We start from the raw sequence: 25,872 nt of genomic DNA, 5'->3' as shown, positions 1-25,872 counted from the left end.
AGAGTAGTATAGGAGCGGGCATAGGAAAAGGTCTATTTTGGCATAATGTCTCGCGAATCACAACCCCTGTTGAGCTGATTATATTAATATTTCGCAAATCATCTTTTAATGTTTTATGGGTTTTTTTCATACTGCATATTTGAATTTCGACATTTAAATATCATCAAAGCTTTACAGAACCCGTTGAATAGCTACAACAATTTCTATACCGGCATGTTGCTTCATCGGGCATAAGCAATTATCTCTATGCATACTCCTGCCGCTCTATGTGAGTATATTGCCTGAAAGATATTGACTGATCATGATGATTGGGACCTTAAGACATTGTTTATCTAACGATGAACTTAATCTCGTGTGATCTCGCGCAAAGCTGTGATACTATACCAAAGTTAAAGTAAATCACATGTTCTCGTCGTTTTAATTCATTTGGATAGCTTCGATTTGATCATAAATGCAAATAAAATATGATATTAAAATAAATGATATATTGATCAATTTCAATCAACCAAGCATATTTTGTTAGAGTAAAATGAGTAACTAATTTGACGATTTCTAAATGGTCGATTTGTAGAGAAATTATCGCTGTAGAAATAAAAACATGTGAAAGTAGGTCATCCAATACAACAAATACAGAATGTCTTCTACCTTTTTGAAAGAATGTTAATAAATATGTAAACGTACAATTATTCTTAAACATAGTTTCCATGCTCAAGGTATTAATAATATTATTCACGAAAAAGGTTATTTCAACACAAATTGATTTCAATGTTAATATTTGATCTTTACATGTTTTTTCTACCATTATAAAAAAATATAAGCTTTCGAAATCCGTCAGGAGCCATGATATCTTGAGCACCATGGGCATTTGAGCCTGTAATTCCTCTAAGAAAGCACGGTTAATCTTGTCATTTAATCAAATGTCCACATCAGCGGAAAGGATCACCGAAGCAATCCTGTGTCAGTCCGCGTTAAGTGTGTGGACGTGTATATTTGTTTACGCTAAATGTGTTAATAGGTAGACAATTTAAATTGTGAAACTTCACTAAACTTCGTTGATATTTAACCTTCAACAAAGTGATTTTTTAGTTTTGTCATTGATGATTTCATTATGTTGATTAAAAATCTGACAGAAAATATTGTATCGACGCCTGTTGTTATGATGTCATATAATGTAAAATTTTATGATGTAAAGTTTTAAAAGCATTTCACTTGGACTCAAAACAATTTTCAATACAGTAAAATCACTTATTGACATTTTTTTAAAATTGTTATCATCTCCAGTGTTCAAGGAGGTAAGTACCACTAATTTGAAAAAAAAAATGTCATCTGCAATGTTTTACAAAAATGTATTTGTTCTTTGCATTCATCAGCGTAGTAGCTTCAATCGATACGTTTTTTAACGCTCACTATTATTTCGTAAGCAAGTTAACTGTATAATCATCTTAATGAATTAATTAACGCTAAATCATGCAACTTGCTAAATCGGCTAACAGGTATAATAAGTCACCTAATGACTTAGTTACATGTAAGATACATTGTTGAACGATGGTAGATTGTGTTAATGCACAATTTGACATTTTAATGATTTTTAAATAAACTCGATCAATACGTTTACATACTTAAATGTCATTAAACCTTAAATTGCTTCTTAACGATCAATAAGTTAAATATATTTAGCAAATGTATAATACAAATGACTCTTATTAACTATTTTAATTGTAAGAGAAAGCCAGTAGCAGCTAGGGTTAAACGGATTCATGGATTTAAATGAGTTGAACAACCAGCATCAATATGTCACAATACTGAACTACACGTCTGAAAATGTTCTCCGCGTGGTATTATTAAAATATAATGTTTTTTGTTAATTATATACATGGCGTTTAAGAAGTGGATACAATTTATGCTTTCGCGGTAATGCTCCTCTTAATAATAAAATACTCGGATTTAATCTTGGTCGTAACTATGCATAATTATAGTGGTAAGGTAGTTGGTCCAATATGCTTATTAAATCAGACGTATTTTATTTAGTAAGTTGAATATTGTGAATTTAATCTTATAGATATATGAGCATCTTTGATCATCTTAACAATAATTACGTACTGCTGTCATTGAGTGGTGCTGAGATAATTAAAGAAGAAAATCTGATTTTTGTCTACCTTTCAAACGTTAATATCCGCAAAATACCATTGGTATATTTCTAAGCATTGGTGATGATTGAGAAATCCAATATTTTATCCATGAAAATAACATTTAAAAAAACCCTTTACGTAGTTAAAGGCGCTATTGGGATATTGAATTATCAGAAAATTGTTGAAAATAGCAGTAGTGTACAAACGTAAGCTCTCTTCCCATTATACGTAGATGTAAATGTCCGTACCAATAGACTCCTTCAGGATTACTTCAATACTCTACTCTAGTAATGACATGTCAATATCCAAACGGCTACCTTACTGACATCACTAAGAATGCACTAGCATTGAACCACTTGCTGTATCACATGTAACAGCGTGGAAATTTCGGCTGCGCGTAAAGCACTTTTTAAAGTTAAGAGCACGTGAAGAAGTCAAAACAAATGAAGGTAATCGTGAGATGGTGTTGGGGCGCACGGGGTGAATAGGGAGCTTGCGAAATGGAGTTACTTTAACTTTAACTTTAACGTCTAGAGGATTATAGAGGATTATGTATTCAAAACCACTCTGCCATTAAAGCCGCTTGAAGTTAAAGTTAACGCCAGAATCTATAGTGTGCCGTAAATTATGATGAAAATACGTCATAATTAAAACAATGGTTTGCATATTTCCTTGTTCAGTGTAGTGAACTTCTGCGAATTGCAGCTACTGTGAATTTTTTTTTTACAACGTTGCGTGTCTTATAATTACACCTCTATATAACATATATGTTTGTACGGTTCAGGTATTTTATTTAATTATTATTTTATTCATTTAGGCCTACATTATGTACCCCAATTCAGCAGAAAGCTGGTCTAACATGTGCCACGCTATTATACGCATATTATAGGCCTATGGGTATTGTATGTCAACCAAATTATTCATTATTAAAAGAGGAGGCCTATTTGTTACACCAAATAAGAATGTCAGAAAAGGAGCATCCAGAAATATGTTGGTTGAAATTCAAAATTCTGGGAGTTTTTAAAGAACAAAATGAGGATCATTCGGGGAGATATATTTAATTCGATCAGAATGCAAAGAGGAGTCCTTGCCCTCCTAAAAGAAAACTCCTGGCAACGCCACTGGGGAGTGGGAAAGTGAGGATAGATGAATAGATGGAGGGAGGGGTTGATATGGAGAGGTGGTGATGGTGGTGGTGGTGGGGGGGGGGCTAGGGAGAGCAAACAGATAAAATGGGCTTGTGTCCTGATGGAAATATAAAATTGACAAAGCTGACGTTTACTGGACTAATAATTGAGCTTTTATTATAATAATCCGGGACAATAATATAGGCATATCACAAGAATATTTAATTGAAACATGTTTAGAAGTATAATATTAGCGTATAGCTCATAACATAGGCCTAATTCCCATTGCATTGGTCATCGCCAAGAGATGTAATCCATGTTTATTCAAACTAAGCGCCTATTGTAATAAGTGTTACCAACAAACCACTTCAGCAAACAAAAGGGAGAAATTTGATGCAGTCGCTTTTACATACCCTTCTTTTGATCACCCATTGATACACTTCCCTAGTTTAAACAACAAGACGCTGTTGGTACAGAAACCAATCTGACGTTCGCGTTGAAGTGAAGTTGAGCAAGAAATCGAATCGATATTTTTGAAGTTGCCGTTAAAGTTCCAGTAACTTCATTCCGCAAGCTCTCTAATGTGTCCGTGTTCGCCTATGTCGGGGTGTGTTTATGTTCGTTGGGTACGAGTGTTATTTTTGTGAGACAATCCTGAGACAGGAAAGTCCATATTGCTATTACAATTGCTTTACACACATCAAATGGGCTTTGAAATGTGGTCCAGGAAGCTGTTCCATGTCAGGGCATTTTGGTGTTGTGTCAGTTGTGCAACTGTTTGGTTACTGGATGTGTATAGAGTAGAGTAAGTAATCATGTGTGTAATTTTGGTTCATTTTGAAGGACAGGATTATAACTGTAAGTTTCTTTTTGAGACCATTTATATACGCACTGGATCTGGATAAATCTTTTATGTCTAAGTATAATACTCTAGTCACAAATTTGTCAAAATAAATGATGTGTTTATTGTATGTGCAACGATTATCAGCCCCCGGTAACATACATCATACATATTCACTCCCTCATTTCAAATATATAGTTTTGGTTTCTCTTTTGTTCAGAAACCAAAAATCAAGGGATTAAAAAGTAGAGCTAATCTGATCTGCAATCATAACACTATTATGCTGGGAGGACACAGTATAGGGTATATAACCAGAAGTATACAATAGCCTATTGTGCTAACATAATTATTATCATGATTGATATCGGAAATCTATCCCGCGGACGACAGTTGATGCTCTCTGTCGAAGGTAGGTGGCATATTACACTCACGAGTTCTAGGCCTAGAAATCATATACATGCGCGTATACTGAAGGATGCGGTGGGGTGGGGAATTTGTTTGTTTGTATGAAACATAAACGATGCATGGAGATGATTTGATTATGAATTAGTTTATTATCCCCGGAAGCACAACCCATACCTCTTTAAGAGGGGGCGCCCCTCCCTATATAACCACCTCTTTCCTAAATTACCCCTTTCCCCCTCCTCTTCCCCTACATTCGATATCTTCATCTCGAGCTCTCCTCCCCTTCTCTTTCACTTCCAATGCTCTCTCTCATATGTTTCTCTCTCTCCCGGCCCACCTCCCCCTCGCCCTCCAACCCCCCCCCCCCCACACACACACACACACCCCCCAATCTTCTCCCTCTATCTTCTACTTTTGCAGTAAAAATTGCTTCAGTAAAAGTCATTAGGTTATTAGAGGTCATATAATGGCCTTCCATCGATTCTGGTACATGGGATTAAGGACATGAATCGATTTTGTTTATAGCACCTATACAATTACAGTAGTGGCCCTTTTGTAATGTCGAATGCAAATATTTCGATGGTCTATATATTTTCACAGTGAAATCAGCTTAGGCTATTTCGTAGTCTCAAGCCAATACTTTCAAACTAAAGCAATGCTTTCAAATGTAGACTGTTTTGTTTGAATATTGCACTGCGAAATTTAAACATTTCTTTTGTATACTTAGATCAGGTAACTCGAAAATCCTGTAATTTTATTCGTCACACCACTTATAAGAAACTGAAACCAAAACCGAAACTACCTGTCACAAATGTTTAGTTTTAAACAAAAGGTAGAAACAAAGAGATCGATATCTTGTGATTCAAGTGGTTAGGCAGGACAATAGGAAACCACGTGACCAAAACCAAAACCAAAACTAAAACTATATATTTGAAATGAGGCACTGTCAAGCTCACTTCATCAAAGTTGTATACATTGTTGCTGTATATAATATACCGGAAGCTAAAGAAATTGGGATGTTTAAAATGAAGTGGGTCTGCTTTATCAATACGTTGACAAGCTTGACATACAATGGCGAGACATAATACGGAGGATGTTGACACGCACCAATGAGAGGAAACGAGAAAATTGCTTTAGTCTTCACGTAATTGTCTTCCGTTTCAGAAACGTATACCCAATTCAGACCGCAAGGCATACATGACCATTTGATGGATAGTTTGACAGAAATGCCCTCAATATCTGAAGATACCTATTCAACGAGGCATCGTGCAAATTGAGTGTGCTTACTTTAGGACTGAACTTGCAGTTGTCTGTTACATGCTTTACCCAGTGTCATATCACTACTTTATGGTTCACTTACCTCGTTGGTGTATCAAATACTGCATGATCGAGCACCAGTGACTACAATCGAGTAAAAATAACGTGATTTTAATTCACTGAAATTCAATGACGTGTGCAAAAAAGTGTAACTCTATTGCTTGAAATATTGTTTGCAGTTTGCACCAATTATTTCAGGTTGATTTTTTAACAACCTATTTCGAACTTTTTCGATAAATATTTTGAATGGCCATTGCGGATCCAAACATCTTCATTCGGCCGACATTCTTAATAAAGTTCATGGGTATTAATTTGTCAACCTATCAAAAGCAAAAAAGTAAACACACAAGCAAAGTAATAAAACCAGCTGTATGTAGTAGTATTTAATAGTTGTAATGTGGGTTCTATTATAATGCAAGATTATGCCAAAACGGCGAGGAATTGGTAACAAATACACTTCGATGACTAATGTTTGTTTAGCCAGGGTTGCACATCTCATGGTATAACTAGTAATATTTCTTGAAGTGATCATCCACTGAAAACAAACATACGTCGCATAGTCCTTAGTTGGCATGCAAATGTGTTTACTTTATAAAATATCACCCAATGTTTGCATTCATAGAAGGTGCAAACTAGGTATTAAGAATTTGCTACGGCAAATGATCATTTGTGCCATCTTGCAATTTTCAGTACAAGGTTTATTGAAGAATTTGAAAGATACGAATAAAGTTGACACAGCTTTCAGTGTTATACAATTGAGCACCGTAATTTGCCTGTTATAGCCTTTTATTTGGATGTTCGTTTCATAACATCGTTGTTTTGGGGGTTTTTTCGTCAGGGAAAGACAATTCTCAGGCCTTATTGACCTTCCTGCCTTTTCCGCCATATATATAGTTTGTGTTTCTTTTGTACTTATTGTAATTAATATGTTTTTACGTTGTTGTATATTTTATACATAAACCAATGAATGAATGAATTATATAATGCGCTAGCATATCAGGATTTGTTTGGATTAAATTTTGTATTTGGCCCTTGCCGATTATTCTTCTTCTTCTTCCGGTACTGTGCAAAACCTCAAAAGAGTATTAACGCACATTGGTTGATTTGCAAGCATACAAGCGCACAACATGCTCCACTTGAACAGCATATGTACAGGATAAAAAGTTTGATGTGGAAGAGCATGGAGCCTACTGCCCATCTAGTACCACCTGTAAAGAAAGTAAACATACTTACGAGACCATTTTTGGACTATAATGTACATAAGGATTAGTAATTACACTGACAAAATTTCATCGATATAGCTCCTTCACTTCTGGGTGATTTCAAAAACTTTGGGATACCCCCTCGTAAATAAAACTGGTTGTAGTATATAGTCTTCAATATACCAGGATGCTGTAATATGGGTTTTATTTAAAGTGCAATATTATGCCAAAACGATGAGGAATTGGTAACGAATAACTTCGACGAACCATCTTTACTTAGCCATGGTTGGCAATCTCACGTTATAATTAGTCCTTTTTGCCATCTTTAAATTTTCAGCACAAAGTTTATTGAAGAAATGGTTTTCTAAACAGTCCATGTTTGACAATATTGTGCTCTTAACGTATGGACTCTGGACCAAATAGAATTAAGACCTCCAATAAAATTACACATCTCTCACACTCTGTAAAATTCTAATAAATTTGCCACTCCTTTGTACCACTGATATATGTTTGGTGTGAAATCAGTTTAAAAATGTAAGAAAAAGTATCAACATTTTTTATATTACGTTTTTGAGACAACATGTATTACTAGTATCATTCAACTTTGATGATACAGCATATTGCTTTTTTATTTGTTTTTATTTACATTCATGAAACGGATACAGAGAGAATAAGAAGCCAGATTTCGTAAAGCATTTTTCTACTTGTGAAATTGAACTAAGATTACGGATTTACTCAGATGGTATACCTATATTTGTCTTAGAATCCTCTCGAGACTTTCTTTGATATCTCGATTTATCACCATGTGGCCAACAACTATGGATGACCAGCTGATTGCCTTATTTAGGAATCAAATATTTAAGAAAAAAGGGCAATGCATTATCCTTTACAAGAAAATAATGTGTCCGAGGCAGTGAAAACCTAAATAATGGGTGAGGTGCAGCCGAACCCATTATTTAAACGTTTTTACTGCCGAGGACACATTATTTGCGTGTAAAGGATAATGCTGCACCCTTTATTTCTATTCTATTACCACAAAAAGTGCGATTTAGAGAGAAAATATCACATTTTTTGCCCAAATATTTCAAGTTGTTTACCTCAAGGTGGAGCGCCTTGCATCGCGCTTTGCTGTGCGCAGTGATGCGAGAAGAACATAAAGTTCGTTGCCCTGGTCATATTATTGCTAATTAATGGTCTTTCACGTGACGCGTTTCAACAAATGTAGCAAGAATAAGAGGCGGATTTCGTAACCCTCTTATTCTCTGTTTCTGTACCGTGTGTAACAGTGGATTGACCTAAGTTATAATAAATGAAAACTTTAACTCTTATCCTACATATGCTTAAAGCCAATGCATAACAAAAAATAGTAAAAGAGTAAAATAAGTATTCTTATTGATTGTGTGTCTCACTTTGTTCAATCATCTTCATCAATCAAGAATATGATACTTCATACGAGAGCAAACTATACGCATCTACTTTGAGCGCTTATTTCCGACTTCCTTTTCATCTCATTATAAAAATGTTGGTCTTTGTCTAAGAATTTTGCATCTGCAACTCGATTATACAATATAATATATAATATGTGTCATGGTATGCAAATATATAGAACTCTGAATATTTATAAAAGGCTAAATTGACCGCAATAAAAAGAATAAGTAACTGAATCGTGTAACAGCTAACTGAGTTTGTGGACATGTGATAGTCCCGTCGGAGCACAACAAAACTGATGTTTACTGTGTCTTAATTATATAGTGTCATGAAACTTGATTCGTTGGTCTTTAAAGAGTCATATACGATAATTTTGCATCAGCAGACATCCAATAAGCAAAGCTAAATTGACAGTGCCTCATTTCAAATATTGAGTTTTAGTTTTGGTTTTGGTTTTGGTCACGTGGTTTCCTATTGTTCTGCCTAACCACTTGAATCACAAGATATCGAACTCATTGTTTCTACCTTTTGTTTAAAACTAAACATTTGTGACAGGTAGTTTCGGTTTTGGTTTCAGTTTCTTATAAGTGGTGTGACGAATAAAATTACAGGATTTTCGAGTTACCTGATCTAAGTATACAAAAGAAATGTTTAAATTTCGCAGTGCAATATTCACGAGCAGAGAAGTCAAACAAAGCAGTCTACATTTGAAAGCATTGATTTAGTTTGAAAGCATTGACTTGAGACTACGAATTAGCCTAAGCTGATTTCACTGTGAAAATATATAGACCATCAAATCCTTACCTCTTTTCCTTACCTGACAAAATCATTTTTGTTCCAGGTAAGAAAATAAATCCTTACCTCTTTTCCTTACCTGACAAAATCATTTTTGTTCATTGATGGTAAGGAAACCAGGTAAGGAGCCAAATCCTTACCTGTAACTTTTGACCCTAAATCGTGCCATAGCTGTCAAAATATTTCCACAGACATTACAATAGGCACTTGACAGATTATGACTTCAGTGATATAAACACTATTATACACAGCTCTATGTATGTGCATTTCGCATGACGGAAGATCAATATCATAGAAAGCTGGTTTAAAGATATTTAGTTTGGATGATATGAATGAAAATGTGCACCTCTTTGGTCGACAACAGTGTTCCTATGGGGTTAGAAAATTACATTTGTAGCTCTCATACCAAAATGAATTGAAACACCGGTACGGCCTAAAACTTCACAGATGGGGATTTGTGGTAAGGTCATTCAATCAAGTATTCATATATTTAAATCGGGCCATTAACCTTTAATTCCATGAATGAATAATAATAAACTATCTTTATATGTATTACTGATTTTTAAAATTAGAAGCTATAAATTACCCAATTCTGTCAATATCCCCTTTCCGAAACACATAACACTATAATACTTAACAGAACAGACTCTCACTGAATTATTTAAAACACATCTTGTAAAATAGGTCAATGAGGCCATCTATTAGGTTTGAGTAATCCCTAGATACTCAAGTATTCTAGACGACCCCATTTTTGCGACGGAGCATACCACTATTATTTATACCACCAATAGAGTGTTTGGAGTGTACTAGAACAGGTAGACTCAAGTGTCACAATTTAAAGGCCACCGAGGTAATGTTATTATACTGAATGCCACTAATGCGTAAATCTTGGTTAGATTTCTTTTGTTTGCCTCAGATCTGAAGAGCCACTGAAACGATGCTAGACATTTTACTTGTAATCTTTTAAAATTTAAATTTTGAAAATAGCAGCGTGACAAAAGGAATATAATTTAGACCATTTGACAATCATTTTTGAAATTAATTATAGACACAAGAATGCAAAGTTTTATTGCAACATATCCGAGTCGGTTCCCCGAGCTAATAAATGGACTCGGTTATCTATGAGAAGCGTGAATGTTGAGACAAATCAAATTATTTCTATATTCCGGGTCGATTAATAATCGATCAATGGAAATGAGACCTTTAAATACCATTGGTGAATGAAGACAGTGATGAAGTGGACGCCGTTGAAACTCTTGGAATGCGATATACGGACCGTTTAATCTAATTTAAGACTGTAACCGAATTCTGTACCAGAAAACCTAAGCTTAATTTAGTATTGCTTATAACCTTAAGGGCTGGGGTATGAACGTTTGGACAGTATTTATTTTGGGACATCAGAGCACATCAGACATATCGAATTGCATTCTGAATACGCAGAATGTCATTCTGATATCAAATAATTTTGATTTTGTGAAATTCGCAATTTAATACACATTTTATGGCAAATCATTAAAATTGATATTTTTGATATTTAACAGTACTTGAAGTAAACTTTATAAATCTGATGATTTATACTTAAAGTGTATGTAGGTGGGATGAAAAGCCGACGATCAATTGAAAATGTTGACCTTTCGTATTGAAGATATGGATTTTTTTCCCAAAACACCAAAAAAAAATTAGGTCTTTTTGGGAAAAAAATCCATATCTTCAATATGAAAGGTCAAAATTTTCAATTGACCGTCGGCTTTTCCTCCCTGCTACATACACTTTAAGAATATATCATTAGATTTATATAATTTACTTCGAGGACTGTTATATATCAAAATTTGAAAAATATCAAATTTTTATAATTTGTCATAAAATTTGTATTATATTGTGATTTTCAAAAATGAAAATTATTTGATATCAGAAAGACATACTTCGTATTCAGAATGCAATTCGATAGGTCCGAGGTGCTCTCATGTCCCACAAAAAATACTGTCGAAACGCAATAAACGCTCATTTTAGATCCCTTAAGCGGAAAAGTATTTAAAACTTACAGGTGACCATATATTACACGACTTTCTAAGGTAAAAAGCAATGATTAAAGTTGCAAATTATTATTACTTGAGACCAAATTCATTGAACATATTTAATTCTAGTCTCAACGGCGGGGGGGGTTAACTCAACTTTTTTAGAAGTGTGCCACAGCCTGTTCCGCACATGAGGTATAGGGATATGGTCGGGTAAGGTGGGTATAGGGAACTGATCGACCGCCCAAAAAGGTGGTCTTGAAAACTCATCAGCCGCCGATTTTTGAAGGATTTGATTTTGATTATTTTCAAAAAATGTCCACTGACTCAACTATATCAGGATTTTGGAAAACCAGTTGAATCCAAAAATGCAAATGTGTATGTGGCATTTACTGAAAAATATAACTATAGTAACAGCAATAGACAAAGCCCCATAAAGCTAATCTATCTTAAATGTGTTTTCCTTTTCCTTAAAGCAATGAAATGAGGGATTAGTGTGTACTGACAAATTACATTTAACTTCCGATATGCATTGAATGTCGGATCAAGTTGTAACGATACCTTGCACTATTAAAGCACACAGAAAGTTGCATTTACCTGCGTGTGATAACACTGTAACGCTCCCTATTTGACGAAGTTAGCACTGTTTTTCGTCTTTTTAGAATGCCATTAAGAGTAAATTAAAGTTTAGTGCCATATTTAGTTTCAAGAGAGTGTAAATACTGAATACTAAAAGAATTATATTGTATTTTTGTTGTTACAGGTGATGTGTTTCTACTGGTGTATGGTGTGGACAGCAGAGAATCATTTCAAGAAGTTCTAAGACTAAGACAACATATTATTGATATCAAGCGAAGTAATAAGGGACCAAAAGCAGTACCAATGGTTATAGCAGGTAATAAAAGTGACAAAGTTGAAGAACGTGAGGTCAAATTAGAAGATGTGCGTCGTTCAATAGGATCAGCTCGTCGTTGTACCTGCTTAGAAGCATCAGCACGTGACCACCTAAACGTTGACATGCTTTTCCAAGCTTTGTTTGAAAATGCGCGACTTCCAAGTGAAATGACACCCTCGCAGCATCGGAAAATTAGTGCCTCTTCTTCCCCCGTACAATCAACACGTGGTTTATCACTACGAAGGCGTAATAGTGATGCATGCGGTGTGATATCTCCGAATGCTAGACGCCCTAGCCTAAAAAGTGATTTGATGCAGGTTAGCGCTAACGCATTGAGAAACGGGCACAGAGACGATGATGATGTTGATGATGATGTTGATGAAAATGGAGAACGCCGAAGAAAACGTGGATGTGAGATTCAATGATGACATTCGCCGTGACATAACATGGTCACGGTTTAATACGTTTCTGGCTGTTTTTAAAAATGATCAAATAAATCGAGGCTGCGAGTATGACGATATCCACTGTCAATCATCTTGGCTGTATATAGCGATGACACAATCATAGTCACACCCGGATAACATTCCATACATGCTCAATTGAGCCGAATGCATTGAGGTATTCCAATCTGGACGCTGGTGTGACAAAAGGCTGACAAGATATCTAATTCGAGGCAGTATGAAAATTGTATCTTACAAGCAATTTGAAACTTAATGGCAGCTTATTGTCAATTTTATCAGCAATAAAAAGAGTACTATCTACTGGACTGAGATTTTCAATGAGCCTGATGGGTTGTCCTAAAATGAATTGATTTTGTGTTGGAAGTGAAAGACGCTTTTCCTAAGACTTAACCAAATTGTTTGGCTATGCCTCCTAAGAGTAAACAAACTGGAAGGTTATTTACCATAGTAACGGATATGGCCCATGTACGTACTATATGTATTCGCCGTAGAAGTGAGGATGTAACAGGATTAACAGGATCTTATCAATAGGTTAAAACAATTTTTGAATATATCGCAGTGAAGTTCACTTTGCACTTGTACGTTGATGACCATAAATGTCAAAGAACATGGATAAAAAAACCAGGATCGTAATTCTATCCATATCATGCTGATCAAACGCACCTTGTGTTTTTGAAAAGAGAGGTATTGCATTCAATCTATGATTGCAGACATACACAGGTGATGAGTGCAATCTGCGTGTAGTGCAGGGCGCTATATTTAAAAATTATTATAACCTATTGCTATGATAGTTAATCATGTTACATCAAAGCATTATACGGCGAATGCTCATACCCTGGCTACCTTGCCAATTCAGGCTCAAACATGACTGACTGGTCCCAGCCATTGTCCTATGATTATAATTATGCAATGTTCATGTTCCACATTTGTCACTCTCTTGGACTGAATATGGAAAGGGTCAGGTGAAGAGGTGAAGGGCAACGATAGTTCTATGAATTATAAAATATCATATGAAGAGAGAAAGAGGATAGTAGGTTTGGGTACACTTCAATACCATTTGAATCATTATGTGTCTTTCCTTACTTTGTCAGTATTGTATAAAAGGAGTTATCAGTGCTCATCTCAGTAACACAAAGTACAATAAATCGCCTTTTATAGTATAGATGGTTAACCAAAAATAGCAAGAATCATCAAATGTCACAGATAAAAAATATTGATCATGTGCTTGCAAAAAAAGGTATATTTGTCATGAATTAGATTCGGAGAGGACAGGTGCTGAAATATGATTAGCATTGACGTTGATGGATTGGAATTTGCGTTATATTCTCCCAGGTGATACTTCAGGCTTAGCAGAGTTTATGATGCACAAAGTTAAAGGAAAACTGCGTCTACGAAGTGAAAGTTTTGGTAGTTAAGTATGCGGAAGTTGAGATATGATTTATGAACTTTTTTCTCACTTGCTCGAGAGGATAACAATAAATGTTCACTAGATTTGTAAGGAGTGACCTACTATACCTTAAATAGCTTTTTAGCCTTGATTCCGCGTTTTACTTGAGCCTAATTGTTCCATCAGAACCCAAGTGTGTATCTACGCCGAGAGGCCATTAAACACACAGACAAACAAACAAACAAACAAACAAACCGATTAGAAGTGCGTTGGTTCATTAGTCATCTCCGAAACCAGAAACAGAAACAAGAAAAGATTTCCCACCTGTAGTAATGATCTACCAGCTTTACTTGTTTAAACAATGTTATGTCATTTTATGGAAAATTCTTGCTGCAGAGCAAATATCCGTAAAATCTGCTGTATAACTGCGTAAATGAGAATATTATGAATAATTCCATATTCTTACTAAAAATTAGGTATTTATACACAGCATTTTTACAGAACTATTCCTGCAACTCTGCTGCAGGAAATTTACATGAATTTACAGCATATTTGTTACAGCGCATGTGTCATTATCAGCTTAATAGGACGTTGTTTTACACATTGTAAAATTCCCAAACCATGAACATTGGTATGTAATTCCCTTGTACAAGCTGTAATGTAGCTTTAACATGAAGCATAAACGGTGTGTCATTTCCATGTGCTGAACATCAAGTAGACTTCAATTCTTCCTCAAGGACAAATTATGTGAAAAATAGAAAAGACTCCGAGATGTAAATCAAATTACATAGAAAGGAAAATGAATAAAAGTGTTACAGCACTCAATCTAGTATCACGGCAATATACTAATAAGAATACTCAAGTCAGCAGTGTTTTGCTGTTTAAAAAGTGTAAGCTTTGTTGATACGAAGCAATATAAAATTAATATAACTGAGGAGGTAACGACATTGACACCCTGCACAGTTGATACGCGTATTGGCCTCAAATGCATGGTACATCTGCCGACTATTGTCCCCGTGCGGTGCCTCACGTATCTCTTTGTGTGCGGGTGTATATAGACATTATTTGCTTGCGATATCCTGAGAGAAATTATTTTATTTCCAAATGTTCGTGATTATACCGGCGCAGCATTGTGCATTCAGTTATTGCAATTACTATTGAGGGTGACAAATTTTTTAAATTCTTCTCTACACGTCTTGGTTTAGCCATACCACATCAAAATTTCTTACAAAATAATGTTACACGGGGTACAAATTCTACCACAGCAATATGATAAGTAAGGGTCGGTTTCTAAACTCGACCGCCGGTTGATGGCGGTCGAGCCGCAATCCATTGTTTTTTCAACCGGGCGGAACCGGCGGGCAAACTAGAGTTTAGTTTTGAAGCCGTCCCTAAGTTTGAATAAAAAAAAGTGTTCCTAGTACAATGTTGTATATAATCGAAAGTAGAAATTTAATTGAATTCATTTCGGCTGTTAAAAATCAACTAAAAACGTAGTAAAGCCAATCTTCTTTTTATGACAGAGGGGCAAAGGGTAAAATAAGATACTATACAAGCTGATACAAAAATGCACAATTGATAAAACAGTACACGCGTTGTAGAGATTGCTATCATGGGCATTATGCCACAGTGCAGATGCAATTGATACTGCATATCGAATAGTATTCATGAAAATGCTTGAGGTTGTCGATAAGGCATCGTGGAGATATGCTTATAAAAGCCATGACTTTTTTTTTTTGCTGTAGATCACTCGACATTGAGAATACTTATATTGAGCGCGTCGTGTCTGGTTTTATTATGTTCTTTATCACGTTGGGATATGTAGAATTGGCACAAATAGGTTTATGTACTTGAACATGGAGAAGGTATCAACGACTAGGGGAATTGTAAGGGGCTTACAAAAGGGTATATAGTATGACTATAGTAGAGGAACAAAACAAGGTAGTGTTGTAATTTATGTTCAAACAACGTTCTTACCGCGTACTCATCCAAACTGTTATTAATTTCACCCAAGAGTGTTTATTTTCACTTATCTTGTTCGTAACATTTTATATTATTCTAGTTTACAGATGCATGATTGTTTTAGGTTTAAATATTGGTACTTAATCAGCTTGGTACTGTAAGATTTTCCATTGATATAAAATCATTTCTCTTCCATGGCATGTTGAATAAATGTCCGTTCTTTGCTTGTACTGTATTTTTAGAATATAAAGCTTCATCATTACGATCAGTATCAGATACATGTCGTTGTCTTTTACTTGTTTCAAATCTTCTAATTAAAATAACTATAGGCATGGTGAAATACAAATGTAATCAGACAATAAAGATTTATAACTTAGCTGTAGAGGGCAAAGGTTTAATTTCGTGCTTACTATGAATTTATAATCTTCACTTGTGACCATGCATACAGAACAAAAGTTATCCGTTTTACAAAGATGTGGCATGGCGATACCACGAACATGCATATTTTGTTGTCATTCTAGTCTTATCGAAGGTCACACACAACTAAGCAAAACCCTTACCAAGCTACAATTCCAAACCTTTAAACCATCAGTGCTCTTTGCCTAGGATATTGATAATGACTATAAAACAATAATATTATAAGCAATTCTAAGCTATATAATAAGCTTTTGGGGCTTTCTACACTGCCATTCTGGATATTCTTTCAAAGCAAAGTATATGAGGCAGATTATGTTACATACGTTGTAAGAAATTCCCTATATTGGATTGTTACGGCAAAGGTCGAGGGTTAAAGTGACGGAGTTCGCTATTGTTCGGTTTGATTAATTCACTTCACTCAAACGGTGCAAAATTGTGTCACAGAAAGATCACTTTCTACGTGAATTATATTCAAACTCTGCGTCTTCTATTGATTGTTTTTTAAATACATGTACTACGCTTTGCTATAGTGTAATTCTAATACTAGTATTTGGCCGGAAGGGTGATCCTAAGAGGTGATGGTCTAATATGGCTGTTAATATGGCATCATTTACTTTTAAAATATTGTATGCCCCTTTTAATCAATAAAGCTATATAATCTGGATCAAAAATGTGGTGCAGATAGCCTTAAAAGATACCACCCAACCGTCTTTCTTCGAAATCGTGTTCACCTCTTTGTGCTTTTTGTGTGTCTTTAATCATGTTATGGTAAATTTGAATACAGAAATGTGTTATTGTAACGAAACAATCCTTGTAGCTTATAACCAGACTATAAATATTATGGATTTCAGAGTTATATTTCTAAAAGGCCAAACATTATTCTATAAATATGGTTATTTTTAAGTCCCATAACAAGTAAAATGGCAAATATTAAGAAAATCCGAAGTCTTCTTTTAGAAGTGTTTGTAATAAATAAGTGAATTCAGCATTTTAATTCCCAATGCATTTTGGGATAATTTGGATACTCGAATCTGTTATATTGGGTTATAAAATATGTTAAAAAGAGATTTTATTAAAAAAATGATTATTTAAAAATAATAATTTTTTACAATAATTGATCAATCAATAAATATTTAAGATTTTTTTCTGATATGTCAGAGTTCAGCTGTCAAACTATGACACAATGCGTTGGGAATTTGTAATGCTGATATCGCTTTAGGACTAACTCTTATTTCTATTTCATGTTGCAAGTATATTTTGTAATAGCTATTCAAATAGTTTAATTATCACGCTAAAGTTATATTTTTAGGAACTGCAAGAGAGAGTATAAATATCATGATTATTTCAATTCTGATTCTCTTTACGCTACATTCTCAACGGAATTCTATGCAAAATGATTGAGATAATCAGTTTGCTTCGATTATATTTAAAAATACGCATGTGACCACCTCCGCGCTGCCATAACAGCTTGCTGACAGTAAGTCTGGAAGTAACCTTCTACACATCGGTTGGACTTCCTGTACATTTGAATGCAAACAACACGAGAACTCTGCAGCAAAATTGTGTATTTTGTTCAACTTTGTAATTGTATTACAAACGTTTCCGTCGATAAATACTTTTTCCGTCGGCAAATACTTTCAAAATGTTATTTCTGATAACATTATTACAAATCCGTAATCCCCATTTTTTGCTATTCAATTAATACTCAAATGTGATGATATTTATCTAAAGATTTCCTATCCTTTTCTGTATAGTGGTCAATGGCACGATGATTTGGCCACGCTTGCTGGTCTTGGTATGTCGTGCCCATTGGTCACGTACGTATTGTAAATCCGTATAATATAGTCAAAGCATACTGATAATGAACTAATTTTTTCCAGACATGTAATTATTGGCTTTGTTTTAATTTGAATAATGATGCTGTGCCGGTTTAAACATCCTCTCAATCTAGTGCAAGGCGGCCATGATGACCATGACCAATTGGCACAATTACGTGTGTTATAGACAAGAATGACTTCGTTTATTATTTGAAGATTTAAGCATTTAAAATATTTTGATATAAGGTAACGTACATAATGTGTAATTTAAAGAAACAGACCCTTAGGTATGTATGCACAAAAGAGTTAGACCGGGTCTAAAGTTAGACCTGGTCTAAGTAGAATTTAGTCCAAGGTCCAAGTTACATTTGCTTAAGTTATTATGTATTATTTTTGAACTCTGCATTTAAAGCTTTAGAATTTGCTAGCTACTCTAGGAAGGAAATAAGAGTAAAGGACCATTCCTGATGGAACTAAATTCCACTTAGACCAGGTCTAAATTTAGACCCAGTCTAACCCGGTGCATACGGACCTTAAGATATAATCTGTGTGCTTTGTGAATACTTGCCGTATAATAAAAAAAAATCAGTAATTACTTTAATTTTTTGACAATTGTCATAATTATAAGTTTTTCGCAAATCAGGTCATTTATATTTAACAATATAAACGTTTATACCTTTGCTATGCAATTTTTTAAAGATCTTAAATTTGTTTGTAATTGCTCAAATAGAACATAATTAACTGAAAACCTACTTTACACTAGGCAGCTGAGAAACATTAATTTATTGACATATCGCCGTGTCTGATAAAAACTACCTTAATGGTAGACTGGGTGCTAGTCTAAATAAACCTTACTGTTCTTTAGAGGTTGCTTCCTCTTCAAGTGGGATTAGTCTTGGTCTTTCTTGTTTCTAATCTATCGTACGTGCTGTTTTATCAGAATATTCCAAAGATGAAACTGATTTTCAGGTATCTACAAATTCTCATTATGGTTATTGCAATTGCTGTAACGGATAAAATAATTATACTACCTGCATTCACAGGGTAGATGTCACATTATGCGAAATGTTGAATATAGTAACCTGTTTATGTAAATGAAATAAACAATTATTATGTTTGAAGCTAAGTAATAGAAACAGATTAATGCTATAGATATTTACTCATATATGTACAAAATAAAACCAAAGTGTGATGTGAATAATATGAACTTTCCAAGACACAATTTTATGATCCTTATTCTCCAAGATGTTATAAAATAAAGTCAATTTTGAATTTTGTGTGAAAAATACACCAACTAGGTTAAATTAGTATGATTGTGTCTTTTTTGTCGTTGTTACCCGTGGTTACTGCGTATGCATGACAAATGTGTAACTCGTCCTTGTGCAATAAAACATCCTATTATGCGCTTTCACGGTTATCTAGTTGACAAATACAAAACATTTCAAATACTTTTCAGAGGACATAACAGACATTATTCAATACAACTCAATCCTTTGAATGCTACTTTTTGCGTCCATTGCAAAATAAAAATTGATTTGATGTGTTGTTACTGCTCCCTATTTGCCAAATAGGTAACAGTGGAAAATGCACGTAGCATTTTTTTCCTACCCAGAGACAAAAACCGTCTATTTCGTGATATAGATGATTTTTCCGAAAATGAGATGGCCCTTTATGTGACCATAACCATGCATGCAACCACAAGGCCACATAGCTACAGCCACGTTATATATATATATATATCTCCATTCCCATTCAGATCCAGCTTACTGGCCCGAAAAATATTTGCCGACTGGCATAAGGCGGCAGGGGAAAGAAACAGGTCGAAAGGGAAACATTTCGGTCAATATAAATTCAACTTCATTCGAGTACCTCAAGGTGACGCTGTTGCGTTCGTATTTTTTTTTTTTCAATTTGGGATAGCACTGCTACCATTAAATGGTTGTTTTGTTTTTGTTTTTTTTTTGAAGTTTTTTATTCCCTGTTCTTGGAACTGGTGGAGGGAGAAAAACATACATAATGGGCCACCAGTTCCCAACGATCATGAATTAAATCATAATATTATATTCAAAATTTTTAAGAACAGGTACAAAGGACAATCACAAAAGAGACAAAGACGATGGACAAAGAGAACGTTCACTCTTACAAACAAAACACAAGCACCAGTCTTGTGTCAAACAAGTGCACACATTTCTTGGTTACACCATCTTGATCCTGCCATAATCAGTTTGAAAATAATTTAAGAAAAAGACAACAATTTCAGATGCTTCAAGATCAATGGTCCATTTTTTGAAATGCAGCCGCAGTTTACCTTTACTTTCAGCAATTTTTTCTCAATTTTCTGCTTCAATTTGACTATATTCAGAAAAGCATTGAAACTAAGGTTAGTCTGTTTAAATCTGCACTTATGAATGTAAAATTTAAGGCACAGAAAAAGGAAATTAATACAAATGTCATGTTCTGAGGTATCCCTGATACCAAACATTTGATCAAATTTGGAAAATGTAAAAGAATCCCCAGTGACACTGTTGATATAAAAACATAGTTCATCCCACATGGGAGACACATTCTTGCATTCACAAAATAAATGCAAAATTGTTTCAGGCAATTCATTACAAAAGTAACAATTGGGTGAATCCACCCTACCAATTCTGTGAAGAAAATTATTTGTACAAATTGCCCTATGAAAAACTTTAAAATAAAAAGATCGCAACTGGGTTTCAATAGTACATTTAAAATTGCTACTATGCACACAGTTCCATTCAATTTCATCAAACACATCGAGACAATCAACCCATTTGTTTTCAGCTTCAACAGTGGCTTGGTTCCTAAGAGTTGAGTAGGCATGTTTTGAAACCTTCACTGCATCTAAAAGGGAAGCAGAAATAGTATCAAAAATGTTTTCTTGAATGTTCTTAGGGTTCTGGAACCAATCCAAATAAATCCCATTCATTAAATAATTGTATTTTCTCCTGTCTTTAATGGAAATTCTAAAACCAAATCTTCAAAGGTTTTAACTAAATTGTGACCCATATAAAGATCTGAAATGCAATGGATCCCTTTTTCATCCCAAGTAGGGTAAAAAGAAAAACTTTTTTTTTTTAACCGAACATCTTTGTTCCACCAAATTGGGTCCTGGAGATGGAAATCAGACCAGTTTAATTTTTCCTTCATCTTGCATTTGTATAAATACCATAATTTGATAGTCTCAATTAGCTGACAATTTGACAGGGTATTTAAAACACAATCTGGAGCATCTGTCTTCAACAAGACAGTATAATCTGGATAAAAAGAAGATAAAACAGAAAGTTCAAGGGATTTCCAAAAACTAGAATAATTAGGATCAAGCAGCTGCTTAACCCACACAAATTTTTGAGCCTATGAGAACACAAGAAGGTCAATCATCCGAAGACCACCATTATCATAATCATTACACATGACATCCCTCTTAACTCTGTCATTCCCTCCATTCCAAATGAATTTATAAAACATACTATTCAGTTTCTTGAAAAAACTTTTTGGAATGTTTATACAAAGAACAGAAAAGAGATAAAAGAGCTGGGGTAACAACAGGGATTTTACAACTGTACCTTTGCCCAAGAGAGATAAATATCTACTCCTCCAGCAATTGAGTGTTTGCTCAATTTGATGAAGTTTAGGGGTAAAGTTGAGCTCAAAAAGAGCATGTGTATTAAGAGAAAAATTAACACCTAAGATTTTAAAGGTGTTTGTCTTCCACTTCAGCCCAATATCTTCAAAGGGATGGAAATCAGAACCTTTTAAGCTGCCAATATGAATGGCCTCATATTTTGACATATTGATTTTGCAGCCTGAAAAGGAAGCAAATTTATCAAGGATGTTGAAGAGAAATTGGAAAGATTCTAAATCCCCTTGTAAGAAACATGTGGTATCATCAGCCAGCAAATTAATCTTCTTTTCTATGTTGCCCACTTTAAGACCTTTTATTTTTTCATTACTGCGAACTGCGATAGCCAAAATTTCAATGGCAAAGAGGAACAAAAAGGGTGAAATAGGACAGCCTTGAAAAATTCCACGAGACATGTCAATAGGATTGCTGAGAAAACCATTATTGATAACATAACTTTTCCGGCAATTGTAAAAAGTTTTGACCCACTGAATAAAATTATCCCCAAGATTAAACCGACTTAAAACCTGAAATAAGAAACTGTGTTCAACGCTGTCGAAAGCCTTTTCTATATCTAACAAGACAATAGACCCTGGGATATTATTCATATCGGAATATTCAATCAAATCAATAATGTTACGAATGTTACAACCAATATTCCTACCCTTCATGAAACCAGTTTGATCATCATGAATAAGATCCTGAAGAACAAGTTTGAGACGATTAGCCATGGTCTTTGCAATAAGCTTATAATCAGTCGTCAATAAGGAAATAGGACGGTAATTTTAAAAAAAAATAGGATCACGGTCCTTTTTAGGAAGCAAAGTAACTGCGTTCGTATTTCTTAGGCAATATACTTGTATTATTCATGGAAATAACCTGGTGTAAATATTTTTATCTTATTTGTTATTGTCTAACGGTTGAGCTGAAAGTGTCGAGATATTAAAAATTATGAACAACATTAAAGCCTGATTAGGAGATGAATTCATTGACGGTATTCGGCATCTACAGCTCTACTGACCCATGTCACTTTAAAATACCCCCCCCCCAATTTTTAAAAAATAGGAAAACGTTTAAATTTTTAGTAATTATAAAGGTTGTCAAACATGCTAACATGATGTTATTTAGTGTTGACAAAATATATATTTTGCACAAATGTTTACCTAAAATATTTTTTATTACATAAACTATTAAAACATTAAGGTTTTTCATAGATGTCGACCCACGATATGTTATAGCGCTATTTGATATACAGACGTGATATAGCCTTTTTTCCTGTCAACAGCTTAATCAATTATTCATACATCATATCTGTTCTGGAATGTAAGCTATATGGAACATTGTGCTGACTTAATCTCTGGTTTTATGGTTCATTGCAATGGTTCAAAGCACAATATGTATGGTTTGCTTGACAGAAAGCATTGATCTTCATAATTGTGTTGCGCACACCACCATATGTACATTTCAATTCCCAACACATTAAATAATTATACAGTATCTTAGCTTGATCAAACAACCGGAGTGGCAAAGGCAAAGCAATTAATTTGAACTGGCTTTCTACTAATGGCTCGACGTTACCATATATAATACATGAAAATTCGAACTCAAGAGTAGCGTACGCACTGAATTAACGATTGGTGGTTATTATGTACATACACTTATCTGTTTTATTTCTCAAGGGATTACCTCAAACTGACAGTAATTCAAAAACCATTTCGGTTTTATGCAAATGGTTAATTAACATTAAATGAAGAAGGTTATGATACATCGTTTCAGCAACCGGTTTCTGAGGCCACTATGCATCACATGCTATACAATCCCCAATAAACATGTGTGCTCATAGATATTCCCCGCAGTAGCAACAACCTCTAGGTGAATCTCATGCGGTGGATTTTTAAAAATATTTTGAGCAAAAAATAATGCAGCCAAGGCACACCTATTGTATTTTGATTATGGCTAAATTTATTTAAACATACTTTTAACATAAATTTCACCTGTAAAGGTCAATTACTACAATAGCTGCGTCCAGGAAAAGCAACAACAACAAAAAGAAACAAAACAAATAAACAAACAAAACAAAAAACAACCTACAATGAAGCACTGTGTATTAATTTTCGATTTCAGCACAATTATGCACTTGTGTTGTAGTGGCATTATAATAGGACAGTTGTAAGGGATGGAAAATAAAAAGAAATCCTGGTAGTATCATTGTAACTCTACTCTCGATCGCGCAAACAAGGCCAGGGGTCTATTTCACCCCATTTGAAATTCACACTAATTTAGCCCAAAATCAAAGCGTTGAAAGATTTTTAGAGAGTCTAATTCTGTCCGGTAGATAGAGATGGCCAGCCAAGGGTAGATCCATCCTGGAGGCTTATGTTCTTTCTGCAACCATAATGGGCCGCAATATAACTAATATAACCGCATAGTCAGAAGGTTAGGTTTAGGGTTAGGGTTAGGGTTGGGATTAGGGTTAGAGCTAGGGTTTAGGGTTAATTATATTCATTGGTATAATTATACTGGTCATATATCGTATGTATGCACTGTATTCCGTAATCAATAAGTACGGTAAACAAACGCCTCTCTGGCAAGATGACTCCTAGCATAGCGGTAAAGCCTGTAGACTATGGATCCATAGATTGTGGGTTTGAACCCCAGTTAAACCCCAGTATAATTGTGATTCTAATAAATATTTTTTTAATTTGTTAAGAAAGAGGAAATGTTCATGGTAATAAACCGTAATAAAGCGTAATAAATCTATGTTATATCTAGCCCCATATACTTATGTACCATGTTCCATCGCATTGCATCCCATTATGGTTGCAAAAGACATTACCCTTCCGGGAGAAGCACTCTGCCCTATGCCCTCGCCTTAGCTACTAAAAGTGCAAGTAACTTATTGCTCAAATCAACAAAAGAGTCAAGGTCATGAGGTACCAGCTGAATTAATTAATAAGCTTACAATATTCTGATATATAGGTGGAGATTTGTGTCAAAATTAATTTATCTGCAGACTGACACTAGCTTATAAGTAATATATAAAACGTTTAAAGAGCTCTATATTTACATTATGATTGTGCAAAGATCCAGTTTTAAGGTCCAAACCGTGGTTTTTCATCAGCTAGGGTTATGCACATTTTAATTAAGATTCAAAATAGCCATATGAACGAAAAATTATTTGAACTTGTCAATACCTTCAATAGTAAAAACAACTATATTGTAGTATCAGTTAATAATATTGATTGAACACTTGGAATTTCAGGTGGTGAACTCAGGTTGTCATATTTGGCATGTACTCGATCATCGAGGCCACTTATTTCCGGCGCCTATTTATAGATCATTTTAAACACAGCAATAAACCCCGATGTAGTATTATATAAATATGTTTGATAATTTACAAAATCTTTGAAGTAATAGATAAATGATTGATAGGCCTACAGAGCCAGAAAAACACCACATGTATATAAAATACACAGGCAACTAGAGACGATGTACTCAATTTGTTTGCCTACGTCAGGGGCGTAGCGGGGGGAGGGGGTGGGCCACTGACGAAAACATTCCCGGTTGCCTTATCTTGACCCGGTATTATCGGTGAGATATATAATACACATACCGTTTTTTAGAGAAACTGTACATGCTAAGTCTACTAGCTTCAAAAAACGATTTATTGGGACAATGTGCACGAGTATTACAGTATTTAAGCGTATGATCGGGGTGAATTTTGGTGGAAAATGGGCTCCTTGCCCTTTTTACGTCAACAGATGATGGAATTGTATTACTTTTGTTTGAAATATTAATTAATAAGTTGGAATGCACTCTTTTGAAATGAAAGGTGTGAAAGACTTCTACAAAGTTTCTTATCTCCTCCACCTCGTCAAGTAAGAAGTAAACAAAACAATGAAAAACATCCGCTTTAATCGAAGGAAGAAGAGGAGGGACCGTACGCTGTTAAATGTTACCAACATCGACCCGTAGATGACGATTTAGCTTAATGAAAATTTAGCTGTGACTGCATCTACAACCCATTAAGA

At 34.7% G+C, this 25,872-nt stretch overlaps 1 protein-coding gene across 1 annotated transcript in view; it reads left to right on the top strand.

The window, feature by feature from the left end:
• LOC140164344 (dexamethasone-induced Ras-related protein 1-like) overlaps window positions 1-13,039 on the top strand; it is a 43,710-nt gene extending 30,671 nt beyond the window's left edge. The window contains exon 2 of the mRNA XM_072187617.1: window positions 12,023-13,039. Coding sequence (XP_072043718.1) covers window positions 12,023-12,579 — 557 coding nt within the window. The 3' untranslated portion in view covers window positions 12,580-13,039. The remainder of the gene's footprint in view (window positions 1-12,022) is intronic.
• Window positions 13,040-25,872: the final 12,833 nt, after the last annotated feature.

The sequence above is a fragment of the Amphiura filiformis genome, chromosome 11 (assembly GCF_039555335.1).
Source record: "Amphiura filiformis chromosome 11, Afil_fr2py, whole genome shotgun sequence".
Classification (NCBI taxonomy): domain Eukaryota; kingdom Metazoa; phylum Echinodermata; class Ophiuroidea; order Amphilepidida; family Amphiuridae; genus Amphiura; species Amphiura filiformis.
This window is presented reverse-complemented; position numbering and strand designations above follow the sequence as displayed.